A 27755-nucleotide genomic window follows, 5' to 3' on the forward strand; every position below is an offset into this window, starting at 1 on the left:
TGGATAATTATATTTTATTAGCATTATTATGAAAACTTTAAAAATCAGTAATAGCATATTGTTTCTTTCGTAAAGGATTTGTATAAGTCCTTGAAAATACTATCTGCAGAACTGGTGCCTTGGCATAATTTAAAGAAGCAGGATGAAAATGAAGGTGTCAAAGTTGAAGATCTGTTGTTTATAGTAGATACCATGTTAGAAGAAGTGGAAAATAAGGAAAAGGTAATACTACCTAATACTTACATAAATGTTCACATTTTAATGTACTCTTTATCTTAGAAACTAATAATGATATGGATATAGATATTCTACTAGAACTCTATTTCTCTTTTGAAAGTTTTTATTAAAGATTTGGAATAATCTTAAGATGTAAACTATCTTTTTCTTCCTCTCTTTTGGGCAGGACAGCAATATGCCAGACTTTCAAATTTTGCAAGCTATTGTTTCTCACTTCCAAAAATTATTTGATGTGCCTTCTTTAACTGGAGTCTATCCCCGAATGAATGAAGTTTATACTAGGCTTGGAGAAGTGAACAATGCTGTGAGAAACCTCCAGGAACTCTTAGAACTAGGTGATGACCCTTTGTTTTTTTGGCCCCCCATTTAAGAATTATTTTTAATAAATCAACAAAAAGTAGTTAAAAAAATCAAGGCTAACTGAAGCATAAAGTGTTTGATTTAATGATTTTGAAAACTCTCTTTTAAAATATCCTATCCTTTTATTTCTCTTTTGCAGATAGTTCATCCTCATTGTGTGTGCTGGTGAGCACAGTTGGAAAATTGTGTAGGCTGGTTAATGAAGATGTGAATGAACAGGTTATGCAGGTATTGGGACCTGAAGACCTCCAAAGGTATTTATTTTGAAAAGGTTGCAAAGTACCATCCAGAATGTTTGGAGTTGTAAAATTAAAGACTTCCAAAACTTCATAAGTTATTTACCTTTCCTGTTTGGAATAGCATTTTTTAAAATAACTTGACAATCTAAAATAATCTCACACCTTAGGGATGGAGAGAATGTCAAGTATTTTCAAGATAAAAGTAGACTCTAGGGCCTATAGGTTTACATAGGGTGGGTCAGGACTCCAGCATTATTGCTATAAGCTTGTTTCCAAATTATATATGGAGAAATTCATACTTTATTAGCAACTTTATGTGAATTCAGAATATATAAGTCCAATTTTTAGTACATTACCATCAATCACTGATCACTAAATAATCACTAAGAGTATGTGTATTATTTGATAGGAAGATGTTAAGGATTTTTTTAAAAAGCTAGGCATCTCCGACATAAAACCTAATGTTTTTTTAAAATATCAAAATGTTATAGCTATACTCTTCCTCCCTCCTTCCCCAGATTTTATACTTCAGCATATGTTCTGCAGGTTTTCCAAGAACCCTTACCTGACCCTTGAGTTTTCTGATACTTAATGCTTTTAAAAGGAATGTATGTCTCACTATTGGTCTTTTTCTCCTTCCCACAGTTTTACTGATTACTGATACTTATTCTTAATGTTTAATAGAATACAGGATATAAAAGCCAATTCTTTTTAGAAAATGTTATAAAAGCATGGTCTCTTAAGAATCCTCAAGCTAAATAGAAAATTCCTGTATTAGGAATGTTGTATAGATTTAACTTTAGAACAGATGATTACACTGATAATAGACTTTTTTTTAGAAAAGTTACTAGATGAACAAAGAGCTGAAAAAGAATGGATTGCAGTAAATGATCATTAAACTTATATTTAAATTAGCAGGACAATTTCTTTCCATTTTGAAATGTTCTATGTCCAGTGAGATGCAAGTTGGAAATTCAGTGTAAACTGCATTTTTTTTAAAGCATTATCAACAAATTGGAAGAACATGAGGAATTTTTCCCAGCATTTCAGGCATTTACTAATGATCTACTTGAAATCTTAGGTAAGATCTTTGTTGGTGGTGGTTAAATTTTGAGTCTCAAGATGTCAGTGGGTTTGAGGAAACAGTGCTCCTTAGTCACTGTATTAGTGTTTTTACCCAGAGTTGTAGAAAGTGTCTGGAAACCACTAACAGTTCTGGAAACAAACTTCTAACTTGCAGTTAAAGTTGGTTGGGATTAGTCTGCAGAACAGAGAAACATACATATATCCTTTAAGGAGCTGGGGGCTGCCTTTGTTTTAGGACCTTAAAATGAGAAATGACATTACTCTGGCTAGGCCCAGTGTAACCTTGACTCTGTCATTGGCTAATGAGAAATATCCTTAGAATTTATGATCTTGGAAGGTGTCTTTTTTTTTCTTCTTCCTCCTTCTCCTTCTTTTTCTTCTCTCTCTTTTTTTTTAAAGATAGTTCCTACTTACTGTGTTTTTTAGATATACAAATTAAATTTCCTTCTAAGGTGATGAGAAGTAATATAAAGTAAACATCTGTAGAAAGGAGATAAATTTATAAATCTGTTGAAGGGAAGAGTTACATTTTACACTCTTGGTCAGATTGAGGGATTCGTCAGTAGTAATATCTCTTAAAGGGAAAAAAAAATGTAATTAGCTTAGGAATCATAGGCAAAATAGAGACCCAGTTCTCTTTAAGTGTGATTATATATGGCTATAAAAATAATTTATCTTACTGTTAAGAACACTGTTTAGGGAATTCCCTGGCGGTCCAGTGGTCATTAGGACTCTGGGCTTTCACTGCCGAGGGTGCAAGTTCAATCCCTGGCAGGGGAACTAAAATCCCGCAAGCTGCGCAGCGTGGCCAAAAAAACCCCCACTTTTTAAAAAGGTTAAAGTGATTTATTTATTAATGAATTCTTTTTTTTTCCATATAGCTCATTTGAAATTGAAAGTGTTTTTTTGTTGTTGTTTGGGAAAATGTAATTTGAAAGTTTAACTTGAGATGTGGAATTGTATAAGTGTGTTGCCTTGTATCTCAGAGAGCCTTGTTTCCTGCAATAATATGATTTTACTTGCTTTGGCGTAGCAATTAAACAATGAGTTTCTTGTCGTTAATAAACATTTTAATAGGTGTGCTAGCAACACTTATTTCAGAATCCTTCTATAGAAACTTCCCCTCAGGTAGGATACTCAGCATGGTTCATGTAGGATCATTTGCTTCAATTCAACAGGTGTGATTTTAGAATGCAGGTCAGGGAATAACTTGATCTTTGTACCTTACCACAATGTAAGATGTGAACCAAATTCTCTGCTGTAGATTTGCTCATTTTTTTCCTTTCCTATATTTTGATAAGTGGATTCAGATAAGGATTCTGACTGAAGTCAGGAGCTTAAACAGCATGGGTCATGTGTTTTGGCTAAAGGAAGAACAATCAAAATCCAGCTAAACATGGAGGGAAAGAGATGGAATCCAAGGAATCATGTTTTATGTAAAGGAAGTGAGTTTATGAACAGTGAACTAGCAGAATAATCTAGAAAAAAGTGGTGAGAATTTAGAGAACCTGCCACTGGGGTTTACCTTAAGTAGGGCTGGAGTCTACATAATCAGAGGAAGGACCTTCCTTAGTGGCTAGGAGCTTCCAGATGGTGAATTCTAACTTAGGCTGGTTGGAAGAAGATAGTCTTAGGAAGAGAAGTCAAATTCAGAAAGAATCTGGCAGAGAAGAACCTGAACTATCTTGTAGGCTGGACCAGGCTAAGCTCTATAATACATCGCATCTGAGATTTTACTCTGAGACACCTCACACCTTTTATTAGGTAGATAGGCTTCATCCTAAAAGGTAGACCTAAGAGCCATCCTACTAATGAGAAATCTTTATCATAGATTTAGGACAGGACTGTGTCCCAAGAGAAGAAATCCCTAAGTCCTTAGATGGGGGCCCATGAGAGATAGTGCCTCTACTGGGGATTTCACCATGTAGGCTCACCCATGTAGTTAAAGAGGCAGTAACATAATATCATAAATGTTGCTAGTAGGATCTGTTAATAAGAGCACACTGCTAATGAGATTAATATCAGAGTCAGAGGGTGCTTTTGTAGGTGTGTGGTAGCTTTTACCCTTTTTTTTGCCCTGTGAAGCATCTGTGTCTGAATCAGTGATACACTCATCACCACTATTGGAGAAAAGTTTCATGTGCATGAAAGCACTAGTGATGTTGCCTTTGTGTCTGAAGTTTGCCTCTGAATAGAGATTCTCATTTCATCTGAGCCTAACAGTGGATAAAGCTATTCTTTTATTATTGTTGTTTTTCTATTACAGAAATTGATGACTTGGATGCCATTGTACCTGCAGTAAGGAAATTAAAAATACTTTCATGCTGAAAACAAATCATTTTTACTGTGTAAATTGCATTCTTAACATTCTAAATATTTTGTAGGATTGATCTTACTCTGAGACAAGGGTTATAAAATGTATATACTCTCAGAATTCACCCCCTTCTTTCTGTTGGGTCCTTCTCCATCCATATAATTTTTATTAACTTTGAGATTCTTTTATAGAAAACATTGCTAAGTTTAATTACTAAATTAACTTTAGATCCTTTAATCATTTCTTAAGCAATTCTTGAGTGCTTAAAATGTAAGATTGTTTTAAAGTACAGCGTGTAAGAGAGACACTCAGGGAGAGAGTGCAAGTAATAGAAAGGTTGCATTTAAGTTCAGAGTTTTTTGGCCTGGGAACAAGGAATGCCAGTGGCTCTCTTTAGTCCAGCCAGCAGGAAGCTGTTGCTTTCCTGGCAAGGAAATGGCACATACTATTAAGATATCCCTCATGACACTTGCCCTTTCAGAGCAGAAGGAACAAAAGGAAGAAGGAAAAAAGTTTTTATCGTGTTAGGGTAGGAAATGAATTATGAGGTAAAATAGATGAGTGGATGTGAGTCTCTCATAAAGTGTCCTTTTTGCTATCTTGATGTGATGTACTTTTTATAAGGGCATGAAATCTTAAATAAAATTTTTGTAATGAATTTCCAAACGTAAATGTTCTCAGTGACTTACTTGTATTACTCACCGATAATGAGTCGTATTCTCTTACTAGGCTGAGCCTTCCTTGGGCACCCTTCCTGGTTCACCTTTGCTGTGTTTTACATAAGAGTAGTTTTCTTGATGCTTTCTACTTACCCTCTGTTCTCCATATTCATTCTGATTTTCTTAAAGGACAGGTGTTTGGCTTCACATCTGTGAGTACGGGCCACTTTTGGTTACTGCTGCTCCCTCACCCCCTACCCCCACTTTTTTTTTTTTTTTTGCGGTAGGCGGGCCTCTCACTGTTGCGGCCTCTCCCATTGCGGAGCACAGGCTCCGGACGCGTAGGCTCAGTGGCCATGGCTCACGGGCCCAGCCGCTCCGCGGCATGCGGGATCTTCCTGGACCGGGGCACGAACCCGCGTCCCTTGCATCGGCAGGCGGACTCTCAGCCACTGCGCCACCAGGGAAGCCCTGTAGACTTTTTAATGATGGCCATTCTGACTGGTGTGAGGTGGTACCTCATTATAGTTTTGATTTGCATGGAAGAAATATAATTTTAAAATTATGTTAATCTAAATTTTGTCAGCTAGTTTAAGAGCCTGTGGTTAACTCTTAGTTTAAAACAGAGGTTTTCAAACTCTTCCTCAGAGGCCTAGGAGTTTTTTTGGAGGGCCACTGAGAAGGGACAGTGCTGCTAGTAGGAAGAACATTAGGCCCTCTCTATCAGGTCTACTTTTATCCAGTTTTAATTATTTAAAATATAAGTACTGCAACCATTGTTTAGCTCTTGATTATTTACAGTTTTATTGATGTATAGTTGACATACATGTATAGTTGCTCCGCGGCATGTGGGATCCTCCCAGACCAGGGCTCAAACCCGTGTCCCCTGCATTGGCAGGAGGATTCTTAACCACTGTGCCACCAGGGAAGTCCTATTTCACTAATCTGTTTTGTGTGTTATAAATATAACACATATGCTAAGTATGATAAAAACCATAAATGTCAAGTATAATGAATGATTATAAAGTGCACACCCATGCAACAATCAAGGAACAGAACATTCACCAGCACTCCCAAAGGCCTCCCCCACATACCATATGTGTCTTCCCCCATTAGCCTGACTTATGTTAATCACTTACTTGGTTTTTTAAATAGTTTTGCCAGTTTTGTGTGTACACCTAGACCAAGATAGTTTAGTTTTGCCTATTTTTGAACTTTATAAAAATGGAATCATATTGTATATGTTCTTTTTAATTCTTCTTTTGTTCAACATTGTTTGTACTGTTCATCTATGTTGTTGTGTATAGGTCTAGGTCATTTGTTTTCATTGGTGTCTAGTATTCCTCTATGAATGTTCCATAATCCATTTGTCTGTTCTACTAGAGATTGGCATTTGGGTTGTTTCTAGTTCTTGGCTGTTGTGAGCTACTGCTGTGAACATTCTTGTATGTGCATCCTTGTTCGCATGTGTGCAGGTTTTCTAGAAGCAATATCCAAGAAATAAAATTGCTGGGTCCTAGAGTAAAACACATCTAACCATGTGAATGGAGCCTCTGGGGTTGTATAGTGTGCAACTTTGATGGAGAATGTATATTTCAACTTTAGAAGAAAATGCCAAACTCTTTTCCAAAGTGGTTGTACCAGTTTATACTCCCACCATTAATGTATGAGAGTTCCCATTTTTCCATATCTTGACCAATTTTGGGTAAGTCAGATTTTTTATTTTTGCCAGTATAGTGTATAGAGCTCTTAGTGTGGTTTTAATGTTCATTTTCCTGATTACTAATGAAGTTAAACATCTTTTCCTTTGTTTATTGGCCATTTGTATTTATTTTTTGAAGTGCTTGTATGTATCTTTGGTTCACTTTTCTATTGGACAGTCGGTCTTTTCCTATTGACTTGTAAGAGTTATTTATATATTCTGGTCATGAGCCATTTGACAGTTACATGTGTTGCAAATGTCTTCTTCCATTCTATGTCCTCTTTCCATTTTCCTCTAGTTTCTTTTTATGAACTGACAAACTTAATTTTAATATAGAGAGTATAGTTAAAGATGTAGAGATTTATAGTTAGTGCTCTAAGTGTCTTATGAAACCTTTCTCTAGTCACAAGTTGTAAAGTTATTCTCTTATCTTATAGCTGTACACTTTTGCCTTTCACACTTAGTCTAATATACCTGCAGTTGTTTGATTTTTTAAATGTGGTATAAGTAAAGGACCATTTTTACATTTTCCATCATAGATACCCAGTTATCTCAGCACCATTTATTGAAAAATCTATTTCCCCTCTGCTCGTAGTGCTACCTCTGTCATGAATTGAATATCTGTGTGTGAATGGGTCTGTTACTGGACTCTCTTTTCTATTCTTTTGGTCCAGTTGTCTCTCCCTGCACTAGTACCCCACTGTTTTCATTATTTTAACTTTAAAATAAACTTTGGTATCCAGTTGATGGCCTCCCACCCTTTATGTTTCCATGTGTATTGAATCAGATTATCAAGTTACACACACACACACACACACACACTACATATTGAGATTTTTTTTTCATTAAGGATAGGATCAGTGAGGAAAATCAGCATCTGTAATGTTGGGTCTTCAAACTCCAAATACAGCATAGCTCTCCATCTGGTTAGATTCCCTTTAACATTTCTAATAAAGTTTCATAATTTTCCCATAGGGATTATTGTTGGATGTATTCATAGTATTTGATCTTTTATACATTTATAAATTATCTTTTTAAAACTTCATTTTCCAACTATTTCAGGAACAGAGAACTACAGTTGATTTTTAAATATTAACTTTGCAGTTAGCAATCTTGCTAGAAACTCTCTGATTAACTCTAGCAGTATACCTTTAGATTATTTTGGATTTTTATGCTCATGATCATATCATCTGTATATAACAACAGTTTTGGTCAGATATACCTATTTTTTCTTGCCCAACTACATATGCCACAATACAGGGCTGAGTAGAAGTGGTGATAGCAAGCAGCCCTTTCTTATTCCAGATTTCAAAAGGAAAGCATTTAATGTTTCACCATTAAATATGATGTTTGCTACCATTACTATAAACAAATCTAAACTACCCTTGAGTATATCTTTTTCATTCTTTTATTTTCAACACTTCTATGTGTTTGAAGTGAACCTCTTGTAAATAGCATATAGCTGTACTTTTTATTTTCATGGAATTTGACCCCCTTGCAGGTTTTAATAGTGGGTTTATTGTGATTACAAATATATTTAGAAGTCTTTTGCCTATCTTCTTTTGTATTTTCTGTTTATCATATTTTTCTATGCTACTTTTTTCTTTCCTATTTTTTGGGGGGTATTGAATTTCTCTTTATTTTTTTTTTTCTTCTTCACTACTGATTTGGAAGTTTTATATTTCAGCTCTGTTGATTTTTCTGTTGTTACTCTATTTTATTGGTTATCTTAAAATTTTTAATATACACTTAGTCAAGGTCAGGAGATAGAAACTACATTGCACAGGTAGCCTAACAGGAAAAATTTAAAACAAGAATGGCTAACTAGTAATGGTAGTTACCTACTAAAAGGGGAGAAAAGGAGACTCTAAGGGGTATGCAGTAGCGACTTCAGAAAGCAGATACTACCCCCAGGGATAAAGGAGAGTGAACAAGGAAGGAACGTAGAAACTTAAAAATTGCCTTCCCACTAGGCTGAGATTTAAACCTTTGAGTAGAGGTCTGGCTGCTATAGGAACAGGCAACCAACTTGTGGCAAAGAAACTTGCCAGAGGGTGCTGGATGGTGCTGAACCATGAAGGCTATATTTACGTTTGCAAAGCCCAAGGGCGTGAGCCAAGAGTAAACTGTGGCGGTGCTTTGGTAACTGAGGATGGCCCTCACACAGCCAGGAAAAAAGCACCTCAGTAGAAGAAAGAAAGGCCCCTTCTTCCCACTCTGGCCTTGCAGTGTCTCTCCAGTGCCCTCATTTGGGAAGCCTAACCTCAAGCTCCCTGGCAAAGGAGAGGAGGCTGTGGTGTCTCTAGTATCAAAGCAGGGCAAAGATGGGTTGACGTGGAGCTGAAAGGTAATAAACTAGTAACTGCCACATACTAATAATTAATTTTTTAAATAGAAAACTATCTTTAATTTCTTAAATAAGGACTTTAACATTCCTCTGAACCAGCTTCATAGTCCTTCTTAGATGTCAGTACTAGCATTTCAGTGCCACAGGCTTTTTGAACCCAGTTTTTGCAAACATTTTTGGTTGCTTGCTTACTTTATATTTCTTAAACAATCAAGACTTACGTAGGTTTACCAACACATTTTACAGATTTCTTTGCTCTCCATTGTTTCCCACATGCCACTTCTGCCTTAATGTTACATTTTCCTTCTTGCTGAAATACATCTAGTGGCCATTTTTCAGTTGGTATTCCCATGTGCTTCATATATTTAAAATTGTTTTTGTTTTTATAATTTTTGCCTGTGAGCTTCCCTTTAGTGGGAATTATCTGCTACAGTGGTCCAACGTGTGCCCTAGGTGGGCATGACAACCCTAAGGGCTAGTTTTGTGGTTGCCTCTGTCAGGGCTTCACATGGTTGCAGGTTCTAAACCAATTTTCACATTAGTTTCCAGGTGTGGAGGTTTCCACACCAAGTCAACTGTGTGTAACTTCAGACCCTGTGGTCCTGTAGGAGAGAGTAGGTGATTGTTTCCACCCACTGTTGACAACCAACTGCTTGTCCTCATTGGCAGCAAAGGCATTTTCTGATGACAAAACTTTTCAGGCTCCTGTGCCTTACATAGTAGCTTTGCCTTCTCTCTGGTGTGTGCTAAAATTCTGGTTCTCTTCAAAACACCCCCTTCAACTCCTATACCCTGCTGTAGATTTTCTCTTTGGATCATCACCAGAATTTTACCTGTGTTACTTTTTTTTTTTTTTTTTTTGCGGTACGCGGGCCTCTCACTGTTGTGGCCTCTCCTGTTGCGGAGCACGGTCTCCGGACATGCAGGCTCAGCGGCCATGGCTCACGGGCCCAGCCGCTCTGCAGCATGTGGGATCTTCCCGGACCGGGGCACGAACCCGTGTCCCCAGCATCGGCAGGCGGACCCCCAACCACTGCACCACCAGGGAAGCCCTACCTGTGTTACTTTTTAATCAACCATGTTTAAAATAAATGTCGTTCATGGTTTAACGAGGTTTTCTATGTGTTTGGAAGAGGACAGATAGGTTTTCACTTGTCTGCTTTGTCTGCCATCTTGCAGTAGTTGTTTTAGGGTTGCTGATATTCAGGACGTGACATATGATACATTCCCTCTACTCCTCTGGCACTTTATCATTTTCAAGCAACTTGTCTGTTTAGTGAACATTACAATGCCACTGTGAGGTAGATAGGACAGGCATCACTTGTCCCATTTTATTATGAGAATTTGTCACTCAAAACAGCAGAAACAAATTTTATTACACGTCGGCCATGTACTTAGCATAGCCTTGGATGATGGGGGCGAAAATCAATTCAAGTAGCTTCTAGGTCAATTGGAGAGTAAACAGAAACATTAAATACCAGTCACAGTACAGGTAGTTGATTAGCATATGACCTTAGTAGATATTTAATAAACATTTTTAAATATTAAATGTTACATGGCGGGGATTTGCTAAAATGAAAAATGTACAGTGTTGATAGTAGATGCCCTAGATCAGGGGTCCCCAACCCCCGGGCCACGGACCGATACTGGTCCGTGTCATGTGAGAAACCGGGCTGCACAGCAGGAGGTAAGCGGCAGGTGAGCGAGCGAAGCTTCATCTGTATTTACAGCTGCTCCCCATCGCTCGCATTACCACATGAGCTCCGCCTCCTGTCAGATCAGCGGCAGCATTAGATTCTCATAGGAGTGCGAACCCTACTGTGAACTGCGAAGGATGTAGGTTGCGCGCTCCTTATGAGAATCTAATGCCTGATGATCTGAGTGGAGCTGAGGCGGTGATGCTAGTGCTGGGGAGCGGCTGCAAATACAGACTATCATTAGAGAGAGGTTTGACTGCACAGAGACCATAATACATCAGTTGCTTTCAGACTCATATCAAAACCCTATCAGTTGGGTATAAAGTGGTAATTCACTATTGTTTAGATGTACATTTCTCTGATTACTTAGTGCAGTCAAGGCATCTTTTCATGTGTAGCCTGCATTCAGATTTCTCTTCTATGAATTGCCTGTTGTGAAAAATATCTTCAGAGTGACCCTTAGCTTATTCTACAACGTGAGGAAATTATAATGAGGAGGGTATAAAAATGTTAAGGACTGCTGCTAACCAATGACTGAGTTTTTAAATACTTGGCCAGGATAAGAGTAGTCTCTCTTATTTTTGTGAAGCTATGATGCATTCTCCACCCCACTGCAATCTGATTTGTGCTTCTGCTAACTATTTTTTTAAAAATGGAGCATTAAATGTAAACCAGCCCTTTCTATTTTGGTCAAGGTCTAAAAACATCCATTTAGAAATATGAATACAATAAACCTGACATTTGCAACAACAACAACAAAAAACCCTATCAGTGAGTGGCAAGTGAAAACAAGCTCAGGGCCCCACTGATTCTGCATTATGGTGAGTTGTATAATTATTTCATTATATATTACAGTGTAATAATAATAGAAATAAAGTGCACAATAAATATAATGTGCTTGAATCATCCCCAAACCATTCCCTTCCCCGCCCCAGTCTGTGGAAAAATTATCTTCTACGAAACCGGTCCCTGGTGCCAAAAAAGTTGGGGACCGCTGCCCTAGGTTGGGGGGAGAGGCCCTGTCAGTGTGGGGTGGCTTAATGGAGGAGGTGGGTTTGACATAGGCCTCTAAGAGGTAAGTAGGATTAGTAGACAGGATATATATGGACTGTTCTGGAACAGAGCATCTGCACATGAATAAGGTAGCAGAAAACTGGAGACCTGATTATGTTAGGTCTGAAACACAAGGAGTGGGCTTGAATTTTGTAGAAAGCAGGAAATAATAATTTATAAGTGAGAGTAAAATGACAAAAACTTTGTTTTAAGATGTTACCGTTCTTCAGAAAAGTGGCAGTGAAGGCAGTGGTAGGGAGAGGAAACTGATGGCAGGGGGTACTGCCTGCGTAGATAAGTGAAGAGGATGTGACTCGACAACAGCTCTAGGAGCATGAGAAAGGACAAGAATATGTGGTTTTATAAAGTCTGAAATGCAGAAGAGGCACTTGTTTAAATATACAATTTACATATTTTGCTTTCAACATGTTGTTTAGGTGAACCAGCCCTCTCTTAGAAGAGTGGAGCAGAATTCCCAAACCTATCAGAGAGATACAGAAAGCCCCTTGTTCTCTGGCACTGACACTCGGCAGCAGCCTCCAGTGCTCTATGGGAGTGCAGACGTAGACCTGGGTTTGAAACTTTTCTTGCATTTTCCTATGGAAATAATGCCAAATGCTAGAGTTTGGTCCCAGGCCATCCCACACTGGAGTACTATCACTAACATTGTTGCCATCAGGAAAGTACATTTTAGTTCCAAATCAGATACGTGAACGAACCTCCAGGCAGAGAAGTACCAGAGGTGGCAGCCAGCAGGGCTTTATCTAGAGTTAGCTCTTGGCACTTTTTGGTGGATCACTTTTAGTCCCATAAAAGAAGCCTCCTCCCTTGGTCAGTCACTGCCCAGGAATACTGATAGCTGCTTCACAAACAGACCTCCCTCACCCTCTGTGTCTGAGACAGGACCCTTTTGGTGCATACATTCACGCGAGTCCTATGTCAGTGAAAATTCACCACTGAGGTTCTGATAATTTGTTAGGCACAAATACGCTGCTTGTTTATGGATTTAAACAATTAAATCCAATATACATATGTACACATTTAAAAAATAAAGATGTTGTTGTTCATCATCAACTTCTGGGCTGGCCATCTGGAGTCAGCTCATACCTGTAAGATAGTTGAGTTTGGACTTGTGTTAGTATTGAGAGTGTGCTGTGGCAACATCAGGACAGGTGGCCTAATCTACCCTACCTGGGCCTCTGTGGGACCAGCAGAACTCACCTCTGTAAGTTGGCTGGCCAGGGTTAAGACTAGGGCTTACAGAGGTCCTTTAGGTAAGTGAAATCTGTAGGCAGTAAAGCCTTAAGGTGATAATGTCTCCTTTATAAACAAAGGAGCTGATATGTACTGAAAAGGGAAGAACTTTGGAGAGAGAATATGGGCAACTGTCTGAGACAATGTCTTGAGTAGCAAATTTAATTTGATCAAATGAAAGGGCTCACTTACCACTGTGAGAAGCCCTTATTCAGATCTTCTTTTGATAAGTCAATCAGTACCTAAACAAACACAAATAATCAGTTCCCTTCCCCAAAACTGCATTAAATGGAAACATATTGGGATAAATGAAATTGATCATAAAAAGGGCCTCCTTGAGTTCTGAGCAGGAGCTCTTTTTCCTTTGGATTTCAATACGGAACCTCTCCAGAAGGACAGTACTGACACTGACCTCAGTGTCCTGGGAAGAGGTGAATTGCTGTTTGCAGTTGTACCTCAGGAATTTATTTATGAATGTTTTAGAGAGAACAGCTTGCCTTTACTCATGAACTGATCCAGAATTTTAAGCAAGACACCATAGTTTCCTCAGTAGTAAAAATGGGGATATCATCACCTACTTCACAGAAGTGGGCTTTTAAAAATGAGTATAAGAGGTGTTTATTAAAATACAACAACTACAGAGTGTACAAATATTCTTTTTTGTCTCTCCTTGGCATCTTCCTGAGGATTGTATTTCCTTTACTTCTAACTTTAAGTAAAATCCCATTCACCACAAAAATCTTGACATAATGAGATCCAAGCTTCACACAATGCTGTATTTATCAAAACAATACTTAATACCATAGTAGAAGTTCAAATACTTGTGTAGCGATGAACTTGGATATTCAAGTTTGTTAAAATAGGGTTTATTATATTAATTTATATACTTCAGTTTCAAGAGTATTTTTTAAAAAGACACAAAACAAAAAGCCTCCCAATGAGGCTATACCTTCCTTGAAGTCAGTTCTGGTAATAGCCAGATGATCCCATCAGAATTTCTGCAAGGGTGTGTTCCACCAGTGAACTCCAGTTAGCCACCAGGAGGGAAAGAATGACAAAAGTCCCTTTTGTACTTACTTTTCCTAGCTCCTTCCTTCTGTGTGAGCCAAGTGGCCTACTGTTTTTCACTGCGATGTCTAGTGACCTCTTCTTTACTTCATCCAAGGGAACAAAAAATTCAAATCTTTAAGGAGCAAAAAGTCAGGAAATGCGATTTATATATTTTAATCATTTTCACTGAAAATCTCAAGTGTTTCATCCATTTGCCTACCTTTAAAACAGAAGATATAGACTATAGAGAAGAGCATCTAGAACAGTACTGGCTTACAGCAGATACTCAGTGCATCATTATTATAGATAATCACTGTCCTGTGTTATATTCACAAACCTTGGAAGCGTCAAGAGGCTGTTTGCTTCTCTGAGAAGTTCCTTGAACTATTGTGCTTTGGGGTTTGCTTCTTTCCTTCTCTGACTCTACTCTGGTTGTCACTCTTTCGGCTGCCCCTTCTCTCTCTGAACAGTGCCAGCTAAGGGCTAGGGTGCTGAATAATTAGGTTTGCTGGAATTGCATGGAAAACAGTGGTCTTTTCCCACTTACGCCTGTGGAGTAAGGCAGAGGAATCTTAGTATACAAGCTTTGTCGTGTACTCATAAGATGCCTCTGGACTCCTTACATTTCTGGTTTTAAAAAAAAATCTTCAAATTTTTTTAATTGAGTGAAAGATTCTTTAAATTCTATAGTGCTTCACACTTTTGAAAAGTTTGACACACATGATTCAATATAATCCCATAATATCTTTTAATTTTTTAAATTGAGATATAAGTGACATAGCATTATTGGTTTCATGTTTACCATAATGATGTGATTTGGATATGTTGTGAAATGATCAGTCTAATTAACATCTATCGCCATACATAGTTAGAAAAAAATTTTTTTCTTGTGATGAGAACTTTCAAGATCCACTCTCCTAGCTACTTTCAAGTATGTAATACAGTATTATTAACTATAGTCACCATGCTGTACATTATAACTCCATGAATATTCATTTTATAACTGGAAATTTGTACCTTTTGACCAGTCATCTATTTTACACACACCCCAACCGCCAACTCTGGCAACCACCAATATGTTCTCTATATCCATAAGCTTGGGTTTTGTTGTTTGGTTGGTTTTTGGCATTTTTAGATTCCACATATAAGTGAGATCATAAGTAATTATCTTTTTCTGCCTTATTTAACTTAGCATAATGCCCTCAAGGTCTATCCATGTTGTTTCAAATGGCAAGATTTCATTCTTTTTCATGAGTAAATAATATTCTATGGTATACACACACACACACACACACACACACACCCACCCCACATTTTAAAAAATCCATTCATCCATCAGTGGACATTTAGGTTGTTTCCATGTCTTGGCTATTGTAAATAATGCCACAGTGAACATGGGGGTACATATATCATTTTGAATTAGTGTTGTTTTATTTGGATAAATACCCAGAAATGGAATTGCTGCATTGTATGGTAGTTCTATTTTTGATTTTTTGAGGAACGTCCATGCTGTTTTCCATAGCAGCTGCCCCAATTTACGTTCCCACCAGCTGTGCCCAAGGGTTCCCTTTTCTCCACATCCTCACCAACACTTGTTATTTCTTTTTGATAATAGCCATTCTGACAGGTGTGAGGTGATATTTCATTGTGGTTTTGATTTGCATTTCCCTGATGATTAATGATGTTGAGCATCTTTTCATATACCTACTGACCAATTGTATGTCTTCTTTGGAACAATGTCTATTCAGAGCCTCTGCCCATTTTTTAATCAGATTGTTTGATTTTTTTGCTATTGAGTTCTATGAGTTCTTTATAGATTTTGGATATTAACTACTTTTCCAATATATTATCTGAAAGTATGTTCTTCCATTCGGTAGGTTGTCTTTTCATTTTGTTGATGGTTTCCTTTGCTGTTCAGAAGCCTTTTAGTTTAATGTAGTCTCATGTAGTCTCACTTGTTTATTTTTGCTTTAGTCGCCTTTGGTTTTGGTGTCAAATCCAAAAAACCATTGCCAAGACTGATGTCAATGAGCTTAACCCACCTATGTTCACTTCTAAGAGTTTCAGAGTTTCAGCTCTTACTTTCAAGTCTTTAGTCCATTTTGAGTTAATTTTTGTGTCTAGTATAAGATAGTGGTTGAATTTTATTCTGTTGCATGTGGCTGTCCAATTTTCCTAATGCCACTTACTGAAGAGACTGTGCTTTCCCCCATTATACATTCTTGGCTCCTTTGCCATAAGTTAATCAGCTATACATGTGTGGACAAAAGCAATCTACAGATTCAATGCAATCAAAACTCCAATGGCATTTGTCACAGAAATAGAACAAACAATCCTAAAATTTGCATGGCACCACCAAAGAGCCAAAGTAATCTTGAGAAAGATGAACAAAGCTGGAGGCATCATGCTCCCTGATGCCTCCAGGCATCAAACTATATTACAAAGTTATAATAATCAAAACAGTATGGTTCTGGCATAAAAAGAGACAGATCAATGGGACCGAATAGACAGCTCAGAAATAATAATGTTTAACATTATTAATTCTTCCAATTCATGAGCATGATATACCTTTCCATCTGTTTGTGTTGTCTTCGATTTCTTTCATCAGCGTCTTATAGTTTTCAGAGCACAGGTCTCTTACCTCCTCAGTTAGATTTACTCCTAGATATTTTATTTTTGATGCAATTATAAATGGATTTTCTTAATTTCTCTGATAGTTTGTTGTTAGTGTATAGAAATGCAACAAATTTCTGTATATTAATTTTGTATCCTGCAATGTTACTGAATTCATTTATTAGTTCTAATAGGTTTTTGGTGACATCTTTAGCATTTTCTTTATAAAGCATCATGTCATCTTTAAACAGTGACAGTTTTACTTCTCTCTTTGGATTCCTTTTTTTTTTTCCCTTGTCTGATTGCTGTGGCTAGGACTTGCAATACTATGTTTAAACCTGGTAAGAGTGGGCATCCTTGTCTGAGGGTAGTGCTTGTCTTGTAAAATGAGTTTTGCAACTGTTCCCTTTTCTATATTTTGGAAGAGTCTGGGGATGGCTGGTGTTAATTCTTCTTTGAATATTTGGTAGAATTCACTAGTGAAGTTGTGTGGTCCTGGACCTGTTTGTTGGGAGATTTTTGATTATTGATTCAAACTTCTTACTAGTAATCAGTCTGTTCAGATTTTCTTTTTCTTCATTATTCAGTCTTGGTAGGTTGTATCTTTCTAGGAATATATCCTTTTCTTCTAGGTTATCTAATTTGTTGGCATATAACTATTCATAGTAGTCTCTTATCCTTTGTATTTCTGTGGTATCAATTTTACAGTTCCTCTTTCCTCTTTTATGTCCTCTTTTTTTCTTGGTGAGTCTAGCTAAAGGTTTATCAATTTTGTTTATCTTTTCAAAGAACCAGCTCTAAGTTTCATTGATTTTTTTTCTATTGTCTTTTTAGTCTCTATTTCCATTCTGAACTTTATTTCCTTCCTTCTGCTGACTTTGGACTTTATTCTTCTTTTTCTTATTCCTTGAAGCATAAAGTTAGGTTGTTTATTTGAGATTTTTCTTATTTCTTACTTTTCTTGTTTATGATATATGCATTTATTGCTATGAAATTCCTTCTTAGAACTGCTTTTGCTGCATCCCATAAATGTTGTTATGTTACATTTCCATTTTCTTTGAAGGTATTTTTTGATTTCTCTTGATTTCTTGATATGATTTCAATCTTCTTAAATTTATTAAGACTTGTTTGTGGCAGCCTAGTATATGATCTATCCTGGAGAATGTTCTATGTGCACTTGAGAAGAATGTGTATTCTGCTGCTTTGGGATGGACTGTTCTTTGTATATCTGTTAAGTTCATCTGGTCTAACATGTCATATACAGCTAATGCTTCCTTATTGAATTTGTCTGGATGATCTATCCTTTGATGAAAGTAGGGTATTAAAGTACCCTACTATTATTATTTTATTGCTGTCTATGTCTCCCTTTAGGTCTGTGAATATTTGCTTTATGTATTTAGGTGCTCTTATGTTGGGTACATAAATATTTACAAATACTATATCCTCTTGTTGGATTGACCCCTTTATCATTATGTAATGCCCTTGTCTTTTATTACAGTCTTTGTTTTAAAGTCTGTTTTGTCTAATATAAGTATAGCAACACCCTGGCTTTCTTTCAGTTTTTATTTGCGTGGAATATCTTTTTCCATCCTTCACTTTCTGTCTGTGTGCATCTTTCAATCTGAAGTGAGTCTCTTGTAGGCAGCATGTAGATGGGTCTTGTTTTTTTTTTTTTAATCCACTTAGCCACTCTCTTTTGATTGGAGAATTAGTCCATTTACATTTAAAGTAATTATTGACAGGTATGTACTTATTGCTAGTTTATTAATTTTTTACTGGCTGTTTTGTAGATCCTCTCTGTTCCTTTTTTCTTCTCTTGCTCCCTTTATGGTTTGATGACTAGTGGTATGCTTAGGTTCCTTTTTCTTTATCATTTGTGTACCTACTATAGGTTTTTGCTTTGTGCTTACCATTATGCTTACATATGACAACTTCCAACAGTCTATTTTAAGTTGGTAACTTAAGTGTGAATGCATTTTAGGGGCTTCCCTGGTGGCACAGTGGTTAAGAATCCACCTGCCAATGCAGGGGACACAGGTTTGAGCCCTGGTCCGGGAAGATCCCACATGCCGCAGAGCAACTAAAAGCCCGTGCGCCACAATTACTAAGCCCGCGCACCTAGAGCCTGTGCTCAACAACAAGAGAAGCTTAAAGAACTCTCCTGTAAGCTGGTTTAGTGATGGTGAACTCCTTTAGCTTTTGCTTGTCTGGAAAACTCTCCTTCAATTCTGAATGATAACTTTCCCTGGTAGAGTATTTTTGGTTGGAAGTGTTTTCCTTTGAGCACTTTGACTATTGTGCCACTCCATTCTGGCCTGCAAAGTTTCTGCTGATGGTCTTACAGCGGGGCTCTCTGTAATGTAACTACTTGTTTTTCTTTTGCTGTTTTTAAGATTCTCTCCTTGTCGTTAACTTTAGAGATTTTAATTATAATGTATATGGTATGAATCATGTACTCAACAAGAGACCTCTGAACTCCTTACTTCTAGGTTTACGTTTAAGATGGAGGTTGCCAAGTCTGCCTCGTAGATAATCCAGGCATATCTTGCTGTTACAATGTTGAGAGAGAATTACTAACAGATTAGGTTTGTCACAAAAGTCAATCTCCTGTGTTCCCACATAACAATTTTGACATCCTTTTATAATTGTGTCAGAGCTCTCTGAAGGCAACACCTTTCACCTGTGTGGCTGTGGAGTATAGGACGGTGCCTGGTGTGTAGAGTGTTCAATAAATGCTCAATGAATATATTCTCTCTCCCCCACTCTTTCATGGTATCGGTGAACTCAGAAGGTAGCTTTTGAAGGAATATATTAGTCGTTAGACATGGCCCATAAAAGACTCAGTACAACTCTTTTTAAAATGAGTAGTTATTGACCAAGATAAGAGGAAACCAACATTATTAGGTATCTTCCTAGGCTGACTAGCAATGTCTTCTGTTAGGATCCCACAGCAAAAGGAAGCAATGATGAGATTCTGACTTCCATACCTTGTGATCAACTTGAAATCAAGAATTAGAATATTAAGGTTAAGACTTGCCACCACAGACCCATCAAAAGCAAGAAATGTGATTAGACTCTGTCTACTGGTTTGTCCCCAAGGACATGGGTGGACACGCGAGGGGAGGGTATCTGTTCTACCTGCCACCTGTGCTTTGTTGCGGGTGGGAAGACAGGCCAAAGAGCCTGGAGCTTTGGAGGAAATTTTAGGTCCTTAGTTCAAGGTACGTTTATTTTTGATCGAAAGAAAATATATTTGACCAGATTCAAATCCTTTTACTGCCAAAGCGGCTTCATTTAAAGAGAAAGAGTATGGAACATTTCATAATCAGGAGCACTTTAGTCCCTGTGGACAAGAAAGTGGGTAGCTGTTTTGCTAAACTTCCCTGGCAGTCCTTTTCTCTCACTGAAGTATAGAAGCTTTATGAAAGCATGGACTGTGTAGTCCTGTTCAACCCCAGCCCTTCCCAGAAGCTGGCAGCTGCCAGGTACATGGGAGGTCCTCAGCAAATACTCGGGCGGCTGAGGCACTCTAGGTAGGCCACCTGGGCCACTTACCTCTCATCAAACAGGGGATCCAGGGTCTTCCGCTTCACTGAGGTCTTCTTACGACTTGCCCACCTCCTTTCTGGCAACAAGTAGACACGGACGTAGGGATCAGCTCCACTGCTGGTACAGGGCATCAGGTTTCTGATTTGGTTTCAAAGACATTAAAGAAAAAAGGCCTCTGGTTTTGAAATACTGAAAGTACTCATTTAGAGAAAGCTGTACTATCCATACAGCTTCAGATGGCCTTGAGGATAAAAATGCCCTGCAGTCTAGACCAAAAAAAGCAAAAGTCTGCAGAATTCAGAGGATATCAGGTGCATGGTTTTGTAAACATGCATTTTGTAAAGTTGGGTGTAGAGCCAAGTACCATTCCATCTAAAGGAAGTTGAAGATTCTCACTTGAGAAAATGTCCTGGCTCCAAACCACCCCAGACAATTTTGCAGTGGTTGTGTCTGAGCAAAGCCCTTGGCTCTGGAGCCCCTCAGCACCACTGAGGATCTGTTACAGCATGCACAGCATGCAGGCCTTCAGACCTCGTTCCTTCCAAATGTCTACCTTGTCTGCCTTGGGGCTGCCTGCCCCTGCCACTGCTCCAAGTGCCCCCACTCTGATTTTGGTCATCTGATGCTCTCAAAGAACCTTTCCTGGCCCTAGCATCCCTTTACCTGCAGCCGTTGATTAGCACGCTGAGACAGTGCTGCAGACACACATAGCGCACCGTGAGCTGAATCTCACCCAGCCCCTGATGCCTGAGATCCCCGTCTCTGTAAAGAAAGGCTTTGTCATTTCTCTTGCCATTACAAGTGCTGACCTCTCCCCGCACCCCCAAGAAGTATGTAAGTTAATAAAATAATTCTCAGTAAGGTTCCTTTTAGTTGGAAGTCAGTTCTATCCAGCATTCATGTAAAATTATCCTATTTCACAGTAGGAAAAGCATGGCACAGTAGGAAGAACCCTGGAGCAGAATCTGCCTTTATACTATGATTTCTTGTGGAACCTTGGGTGAGTTATTCGACCTTTATGATAGTAAGTTCTATCTTGTAGGGTTATTGTGAAGATCAAATTAAATAACATGCTAAGCCCAGAGTCAACAGTTAATAAATGGCAGCCACTGCTTATATAATTCCACATTCTAAGCTTTCCATATCATCCCAGTATAAATAACTCTTTAGAATTCAGGGTATGCTTCTGCTGTAAGGAACCTTAACAACTGAAGTCCAACATCTATTTTATAGTTGGTGTGTAGCTAGAGCCACATGAGACTTTTTGGCACATGCACACGTGCTTTCTCTCCCCCCAACCTGTGTTCTTTCTATCTCACCATGCTGCCTCTTATGAAGCCATTTTGTGAAAAACCAGAACTTGCACAGAAAAGTAAGTTCATATCTACTTTTCCATCCAGGGAGGTATTTTTCATGCAGGTCATTTTAGAAAAGATTAAGCAGAGAGGTGCGTACTCAGTGTTGAGGCTGACATCTGTCAGGTCAAAGCAGGAAGAGGCCAGGGAGTTGAGCGAGGACATGCTGGGAGCCAGCCTCTTGGGCGGCTGTGCGAATAGGGAGGAAGGGCATTTCATGGGTGACTTGATGGGCCCTGGAGAGTGGGGGCCTGGGACAGCCAGGAAGATGGTGGACACACTCGTCTTCTCCCCCTTGGGTGCACAGAACCCTCTGGCTCTGTCCTTGCCTTTGGGCTCTGGGCCCATCTCTTGAAGTGAGGGCTTGGTGGCAGCAATGGTGGCACTGGTGGTGGCTGTGGTACTTTTGGAGGCTTGCTTGATATCAGAAGCAGGGTCTGGAGGGCATGGCAAATCTGCAGGGCCCTCTCCCTGCGGTGGGGCTCTGGAGCCCTGGTTGGTGGCAGCCTTCTTAATGAGCAGAGGGCCTTTCTTTAGGGCTTCAGGTCCTGTGTATGGGCTTCCCAGCTCTCGTTCTTCCAAGTGCAGGAACTGTAAGCAGATGACAGGGTGGTTTATGGGCTGGGCACACCACTACCACTCTCTCCCCCTCTGCTCTTACCTACCTCTGGGAAATGGTTCCTTCTCTTTTCTGGAAGGAACAGTTTTCTCAAAACTCAGTTCCTTTCTGACTCCCCAATCCAATGGATTTTTACCCCCAGACCATATCTTTTTACCCCTAGACCATATCTTCCTTAACCTCTCTGCCTCTGACTCACTCTGACCAGACCTTCTGTCTTTTCCCTTTCTCCTGCCTCACCAGTCTTCATGAAGACTCAGTTCTGATCCCTTTTCTCTATCCACTGGTACTGGATGCTGGAGACCTGGCCAATTCTCACAGCATGCACTTCCCCTCGGTGCAGAGGACTCCCTCACCTTAACCTTCATATAGATCACCAGCTGCCTTCTGGATATGGTCATTTCTAGCTGTCACCTTATTTACCATTGCTTTCCCTAAAATGTGTTTCCTATCCAGACACACCCCTGTGCTTGTAGCACCAAAGTTTCAAACCTCAGCCATTGTGTCTCTCCTTCCCCTTTTCCCATCAGTCATTAAGACTCTTCCTAGGAACTTCCATTTCCAGCAATAAGGCGATCAAAATATTCTGAAAAACCTCCTGTTAGGAATGCTCAATAAAAATGAAACAAACATACTTCTAAATGCATAGTCAAACTCACAAGAAAGTAAGGAAAATCCCTAGGTTAAAGAAGAGAGAGAGAGAGAGAAAACTGAAAAATAAAGGTTAATTTTCCCAGGGTCATTTATCAACCATGGAATCCAAGGGGTTTGGAGAAGAGATCTAGGGTCAGAGTAGGACCCATGAAGGTGGGATATCTTTAGTGAAAAAGTAGTCTAGGATAAATAAACATTTCACCCACCAGCAAAGATTGACGACAAGAAATATATCTATCTCAGCCTGTACTCTGGTTGGGGGAAATAAAGTCTTTCATGAGAATATGGCACCTTATAGCCTGTCTCCTATAAATTTTGGGTTCATATTTATACTACCGTGGGGTTTTGAAACCCAAAGTTTGAAAATTAACATAAAAGTGGACTCAGGTGTGTAATGTTCCTGAGGTGCTTCGTTGCAGCCAAAGCAGAACTTCCTTGGATGTGAACAACCTCAATCCAGGTCACAAAGGCAACACTGAACATATGCCTGCAACCCAAGTTACCAAATGTAGAAATGAGTCACCATGAAAAAGCATCAGCAGACACAACAGACATCAAAATTTATCTACCAAGATCTTCAGATAATAGAATTAACATACATTTTAAGTATTTTCAAATGATTAAAGATGGGATAGAATCATGAGAAGATAATAAAACACAACAAAGAAAAGACATTGTAGATTTGGAAAAGATAAAGTGAAAGATGAAGAATAGCCTTTGAAACAAAAACTGTGAACAGGTTAAACAGCAGATTAGGCATAGCCAAAGAAAGAATTAGTGGTCTGGAAGACAGGTCTGAGGAAAATTCGAATGTAGCACCAAGAGATAAAGAGATGGAAAATATGAAGGTGAGATCAGGGTAAGCCATGGAGATGATGAGAAGGTCCAACATAATAGAAGGAATTGTAGAAGGAGGGATTAAAAGATTAGGAGAGGCAATAGTTGAAGAGAAAATGGCTGACAATATTCTGAAATTGATAAAAAATATGAATCCATCTCCTAGCTTCTTCCCGACACAGTGCAGATACTTAGTGCTGGGGCAGACCACCCCCTGCCTCCCCTGGGGGAAAAGGGGAGAGGTTTACCCGAAGCACCAGCCTCATGGAGATAAGGCTGTCCAGGCCTGAGTGGTCCAGCTGGAAGTGCTGCTCGAGGGTAAGGTCTGCATAGGGGAGAATCTGGCACAGGGGGAACTCCAGCACTCCTAGAGCACATTCTCGGTCATCATCAAGCACCTGGGCAGTGGGCCAGTCACAAAACAAGAGGATAACGATGTCCCACCCTCACCAGACTACTCTCTGGGCTCCAGCCAAGACTGAGTTCACTTCAGTAAGTATGTTCTGTGTTTCTTTTGGCCTCTGGTCCTTTCCTGAAAACTGGAAATGGGACCAGGCCTGGTCCCTGCCTTCAGTCAGGGCAAGAGAGTGACTCAGGGTAGAGGCAACTATGATCTGTATGAGGCAAGTCTGTCAAATGCCTGGGACCATCAGGGCTTTAGGGACTGATGAGCTGTGCTGCTCTATGATGGGACTTCCAGACAGGTCTGAGGGTCCCCAGAGACCCCAGTTCTACTACTTGTTGGTCATGAGATCTTGGACAAGTCATCGTTTGAGCCTCTGTTTGCTCAGGTGTAAAGAAGATCTCTCTCGCCCACAGATCTTTTTTTAAAAAAGTACATCATCATTAATGTCCTGAGTAGATTCCAACCCAGGCCACGCTGGGTGCTAGGTAATAACTGGAGAGACTGGCAGGGAGCACCAAGGGACTTGAGGGTTTGTCCTTCCGCAACCTCCTACCAATGACCTTGGTCACCAGGCTCACGAAGATGTGGGCCCTTAGTATCCTCTCCTGGCTTTACTGCCGGGGCAGCCTGCTCAAGCCCCCTACCCCTCCTAGCTTAGACGCCTCTTAGCTGTGTTCCAAGAGCCCAACTTCAAGCAAACCTTCAGATGCAGCTGTTCAGTGGCCACGTTGCGTACAAAGAAGGAGAACACCTGGCTCCACACAGGGTCCTTGCTGTGGCGACAGGTCTGGGGACAGGAGAGGGAGAGATCACTGAAGGGTCAAGTTGGGCAGAGCAGGATACCGGCACCCTCTGCTCTCATTCTGCCCCCTGGTGCCATTGGGAGCCTTCTCTGTGTCCGCCCAGGTATGGCACAAGCTACGGCTCGTGGGAGGCACTAGGGCAGGGCAGTCAGACTCGAAGGCAAGGAGAGTTTGCCAGGAAATCTCACAGGGGCTGAAATCCTACCAGCATTAGAGCTTACTTCCAGGGGGACTTTTGCTGCTGGGGGTGGGGGAAAGGACATAGGCATAGAGCCATGCCTAAGCTTGAACCCTAGTTCTTCTGCTTTCTAGCCCTTAGGCGAGTCACTGATCTCTGGCCTCCAGATTCTTGAACTGTGAAACTATCTTGTGAGGTTATTTTGAAGACAGAGTAATATAAAGTGCCTATCGTGTGCCAGCACCTACTAGGCATTCAGTGTAAGCGAATTCCCTTTTGCTTCTCTCCCGGAAGTGTTGGGGTACCCGCCCATTTCCTTAGTCCTCGGCTGCACGCCAAGCTGTCTTACCTTGCTCAGGTGTGTCTTCTTGCCTACAGATAGCTTGACATAGGAAGAAGGGTCTCTGCTGGCTTTATTCTATGAGGGGACAAATCCACAAAATGGAGGTGGCACCCCCAGTGCCAACTTGAGACCCTGCCTCTCAACCCTCAGGAGCATCGGTGGGACCTGAGGCCACCCAACCACTTCCCTTTGAGAGAAGGCTCCCCTGGTGCTCCCAGGAGCCCCGGGCTGCCATCACTGTGCCAGCACCTAGACGGGGTTGACCCCAGGGGAAGCTTCCAAGTTAAAGATGGGAGGCCTGGCTGGGCACAGGCCCTTGTTCCCTAGAGCTGTGGAGACAGGGTGCAGTTGAGCTCCCCCTTAGCTGTGTGGCACAAGCACTTAGCTTTCCGGGTCCTGTTTTTAAAATGGCAATAAAATGGATGCATGGCCACCATGGGACTCAGGCATAGCAGATGTGGGGATGACTGCCAAGCCCGGAGCCTGGCTCGCTGCAGGCTCAGTGAACGGCGGCGCTCACTGGCCCCGGGCTGTGTGTGCATGGCACCGCCCAGCAGACGCGGGGCTGCGGTTACTCTGGGGAAAAGGAGCTGTGTGACTTGCTTTCACACCCACACTTACCCTGGCACATTTGGAGAGCTTTTTGGCTTGATATTCACCATTTAGGTAGTCAAAAGGGTTTCTCTGCAGCACGAGAAGAACAGGGTGAATGAGCAACACGTGGACGTTTGAAAGTGATGGGCACAAGGCAGGGTGTGTGTGACACTCTGGCTGTGTCACCACTCACCGGCAGGTTGCAGGCGCTCTCCAAGAAGACCACGAGAATGGCAGTGGAAAAACTACCATGGTCCTACAAGCAGACACAAACCCTCACTAGGTGCCCCCAGCATCAGGAGACACAGACTGGTTTAGGATAAGCCTCTTCATGCCTGAAGAGCCAGCCCTTGCCCTCCAGACTGGCCATACCTTCCCTCACAACCTAGCTCTTTGCTGAGGCTGAAAATACAACTGCAGCATGACAGACTCAAGTCAGAACCAGTGGACTTCCCTATGAACTGGGCTGATGGGCACTAACAGAGCTTTTAAGGATCCCATCCGCCCTTTGTGGAGATGAGGGCTGAGGGACATGCTCCCCAGAAGGTGGGGCTGGCTGGAGGACTCTGTGGGCAAGATCTGTGGCTTCAGCTCTCTAGCTCCCTCCCTGCCTCCCCGCACAGCTCTCTCATGGACCAGACCTATCACAAGTTCCCCCCTCCCCGCTTCTGCCAGGGAGCACGACAGCCCGCACTCACCTCTATCACAGCTTCCGGGTCTGTGATCAGTGAAAGCCACTCCAGCCTCAGGTGCAGCTGCCCGCTCGTTGTGTCTTTCAGGACAAACCACTGCAGGGGGACGGGGAGGGGGAGGGGGAGGGGGAGGAGATCTTGGGGAAAGGGCCAGTGGGATGCTACTGACTCTCTCCAGGCAGCTCCGTTCTGGGACCCAGTAGGGCCCTAATAGGGGCTTCAGGGAAGAGGTGAACCAGCCCAGACAGGGTAGGCTCTAGACTAGGAGAGGTGGTTATGGAAGGACAGAAGTACCACACTTTGGGATGGAAATGATGCTGTCCACAAGGAGGGGTTTGCAGGCACCAACTCTACCTCATCCACCACTCTGTTGGTCATGACGTCCCCGAGGCAGATCTGCAGGCTGGAATACACAGGGAGCGGAAAGTCAGCCCAGAGGCAGCAACAAGCAGCGGGCGTGGAGGCCCACTCTGAAATCTATTTTGAAATATCTGAGTGGGACTCTCAAGACGGAGGACCTTATTCATCCCAAGAATGAATGGGAGACCACTTTGAGCTCAAGCAAAGGAAGGACTGTCTAACTATCGGGGCTGCTCCCACTGGGCATGCTGCCCGGGCAGGCAGGCGGCTCTGATCCCAGAGGGGGACAAGCAGACACTGCTGGACACACTGGCTCGGGATTGCTCAATGAGGGTGCTATTGGTATTTGGGCTGGGATGAGTCTTCACTGTGCAGAACTGCCCATGCATTGCAGGAATTTAGCCTCTCTGCCGTGTGTCCCCTAAATGCCAGTGGCACCACCTCCCGCAGTCACTGTAATAACCAGAAATGCCCCTCCCTTTCCAAAACTGGCCCAGATGCCCTCCAGGGGCTACGTATAGTTGGCATGTGTGTGAGAGGCGGTAACACATTCATGGCGTGCCTTCTGCCTCGCCCGACCCAAGCCCAACTGGAGCGTCCTGAGAGCCAGAGGGGAAATTAATTCCATGTAACTGTTAGAAATGTGCTTGAGCTCAAAACACACTTGAAATCAGTTACCTAAACCACGAACCACAAGACACAGTTCTAATCTGCAACATTACAAAAATCACAACTCCTTTCTCACAACTCCTTT

At 40.9% G+C, this 27755-nt stretch overlaps 2 protein-coding genes across 12 annotated transcripts in view; one reads left to right on the forward strand and one right to left on the reverse strand.

The window, feature by feature from the left end:
- CEP70 (centrosomal protein 70) overlaps nt 1-4902 on the forward strand; it is an 80818-nt gene extending 75916 nt beyond the window's left edge. For 7 of the 8 annotated variants that reach the window (XM_067737688.1, XM_067737691.1, XM_067737690.1 and 4 more), the window contains 5 exons: nt 76-222; nt 404-572; nt 737-851; nt 1838-1917; nt 4189-4902. In XM_067737688.1, the coding sequence (XP_067593789.1) occupies nt 76-222; nt 404-572; nt 737-851; nt 1838-1917; nt 4189-4250 (573 nt within the window). In that variant the 3' untranslated portion in view covers nt 4251-4902. The remainder of the gene's footprint in view (nt 1-75; nt 223-403; nt 573-736; nt 852-1837; nt 1918-4188) is intronic. The other variant, XM_067737692.1, reaches the window with a different exon arrangement.
- A 5538-nt stretch (nt 4903-10440) lies between these two features.
- Nucleotides 10441-27755, reverse strand: part of ESYT3 (extended synaptotagmin 3) — a 54670-nt gene continuing 37355 nt past the window's right edge. The window contains exons 11-23 of one of the 4 annotated variants that reach the window (XR_010943502.1): nt 26996-27044; nt 26648-26737; nt 26143-26205; nt 25977-26039; nt 25362-25430; nt 24732-24818; nt 23874-24023; nt 21616-22106; nt 20824-20922; nt 20167-20298; nt 14026-14102; nt 13141-13190; nt 10441-12801 (exon numbers count right to left, since the gene is read on the reverse strand). Coding sequence is in view for 3 of the 4 variants with exons in the window: in XM_067737696.1 (XP_067593797.1) it covers nt 13909-14131; nt 20167-20298; nt 20824-20922; nt 21616-22106; nt 23874-24023; nt 24732-24818; nt 25362-25430; nt 25977-26039; nt 26143-26205; nt 26648-26737; nt 26996-27044 (1516 nt within the window). In the remaining variant the exon portion in view is untranslated. The other 3 variants (XM_067737697.1, XM_067737696.1, XM_067737698.1) reach the window with 3 other exon arrangements.

Source organism: Pseudorca crassidens, chromosome 5 (genome assembly GCF_039906515.1).
Source record: "Pseudorca crassidens isolate mPseCra1 chromosome 5, mPseCra1.hap1, whole genome shotgun sequence".
Taxonomy (NCBI): Eukaryota; Metazoa; Chordata; class Mammalia; order Artiodactyla; family Delphinidae; genus Pseudorca; species Pseudorca crassidens.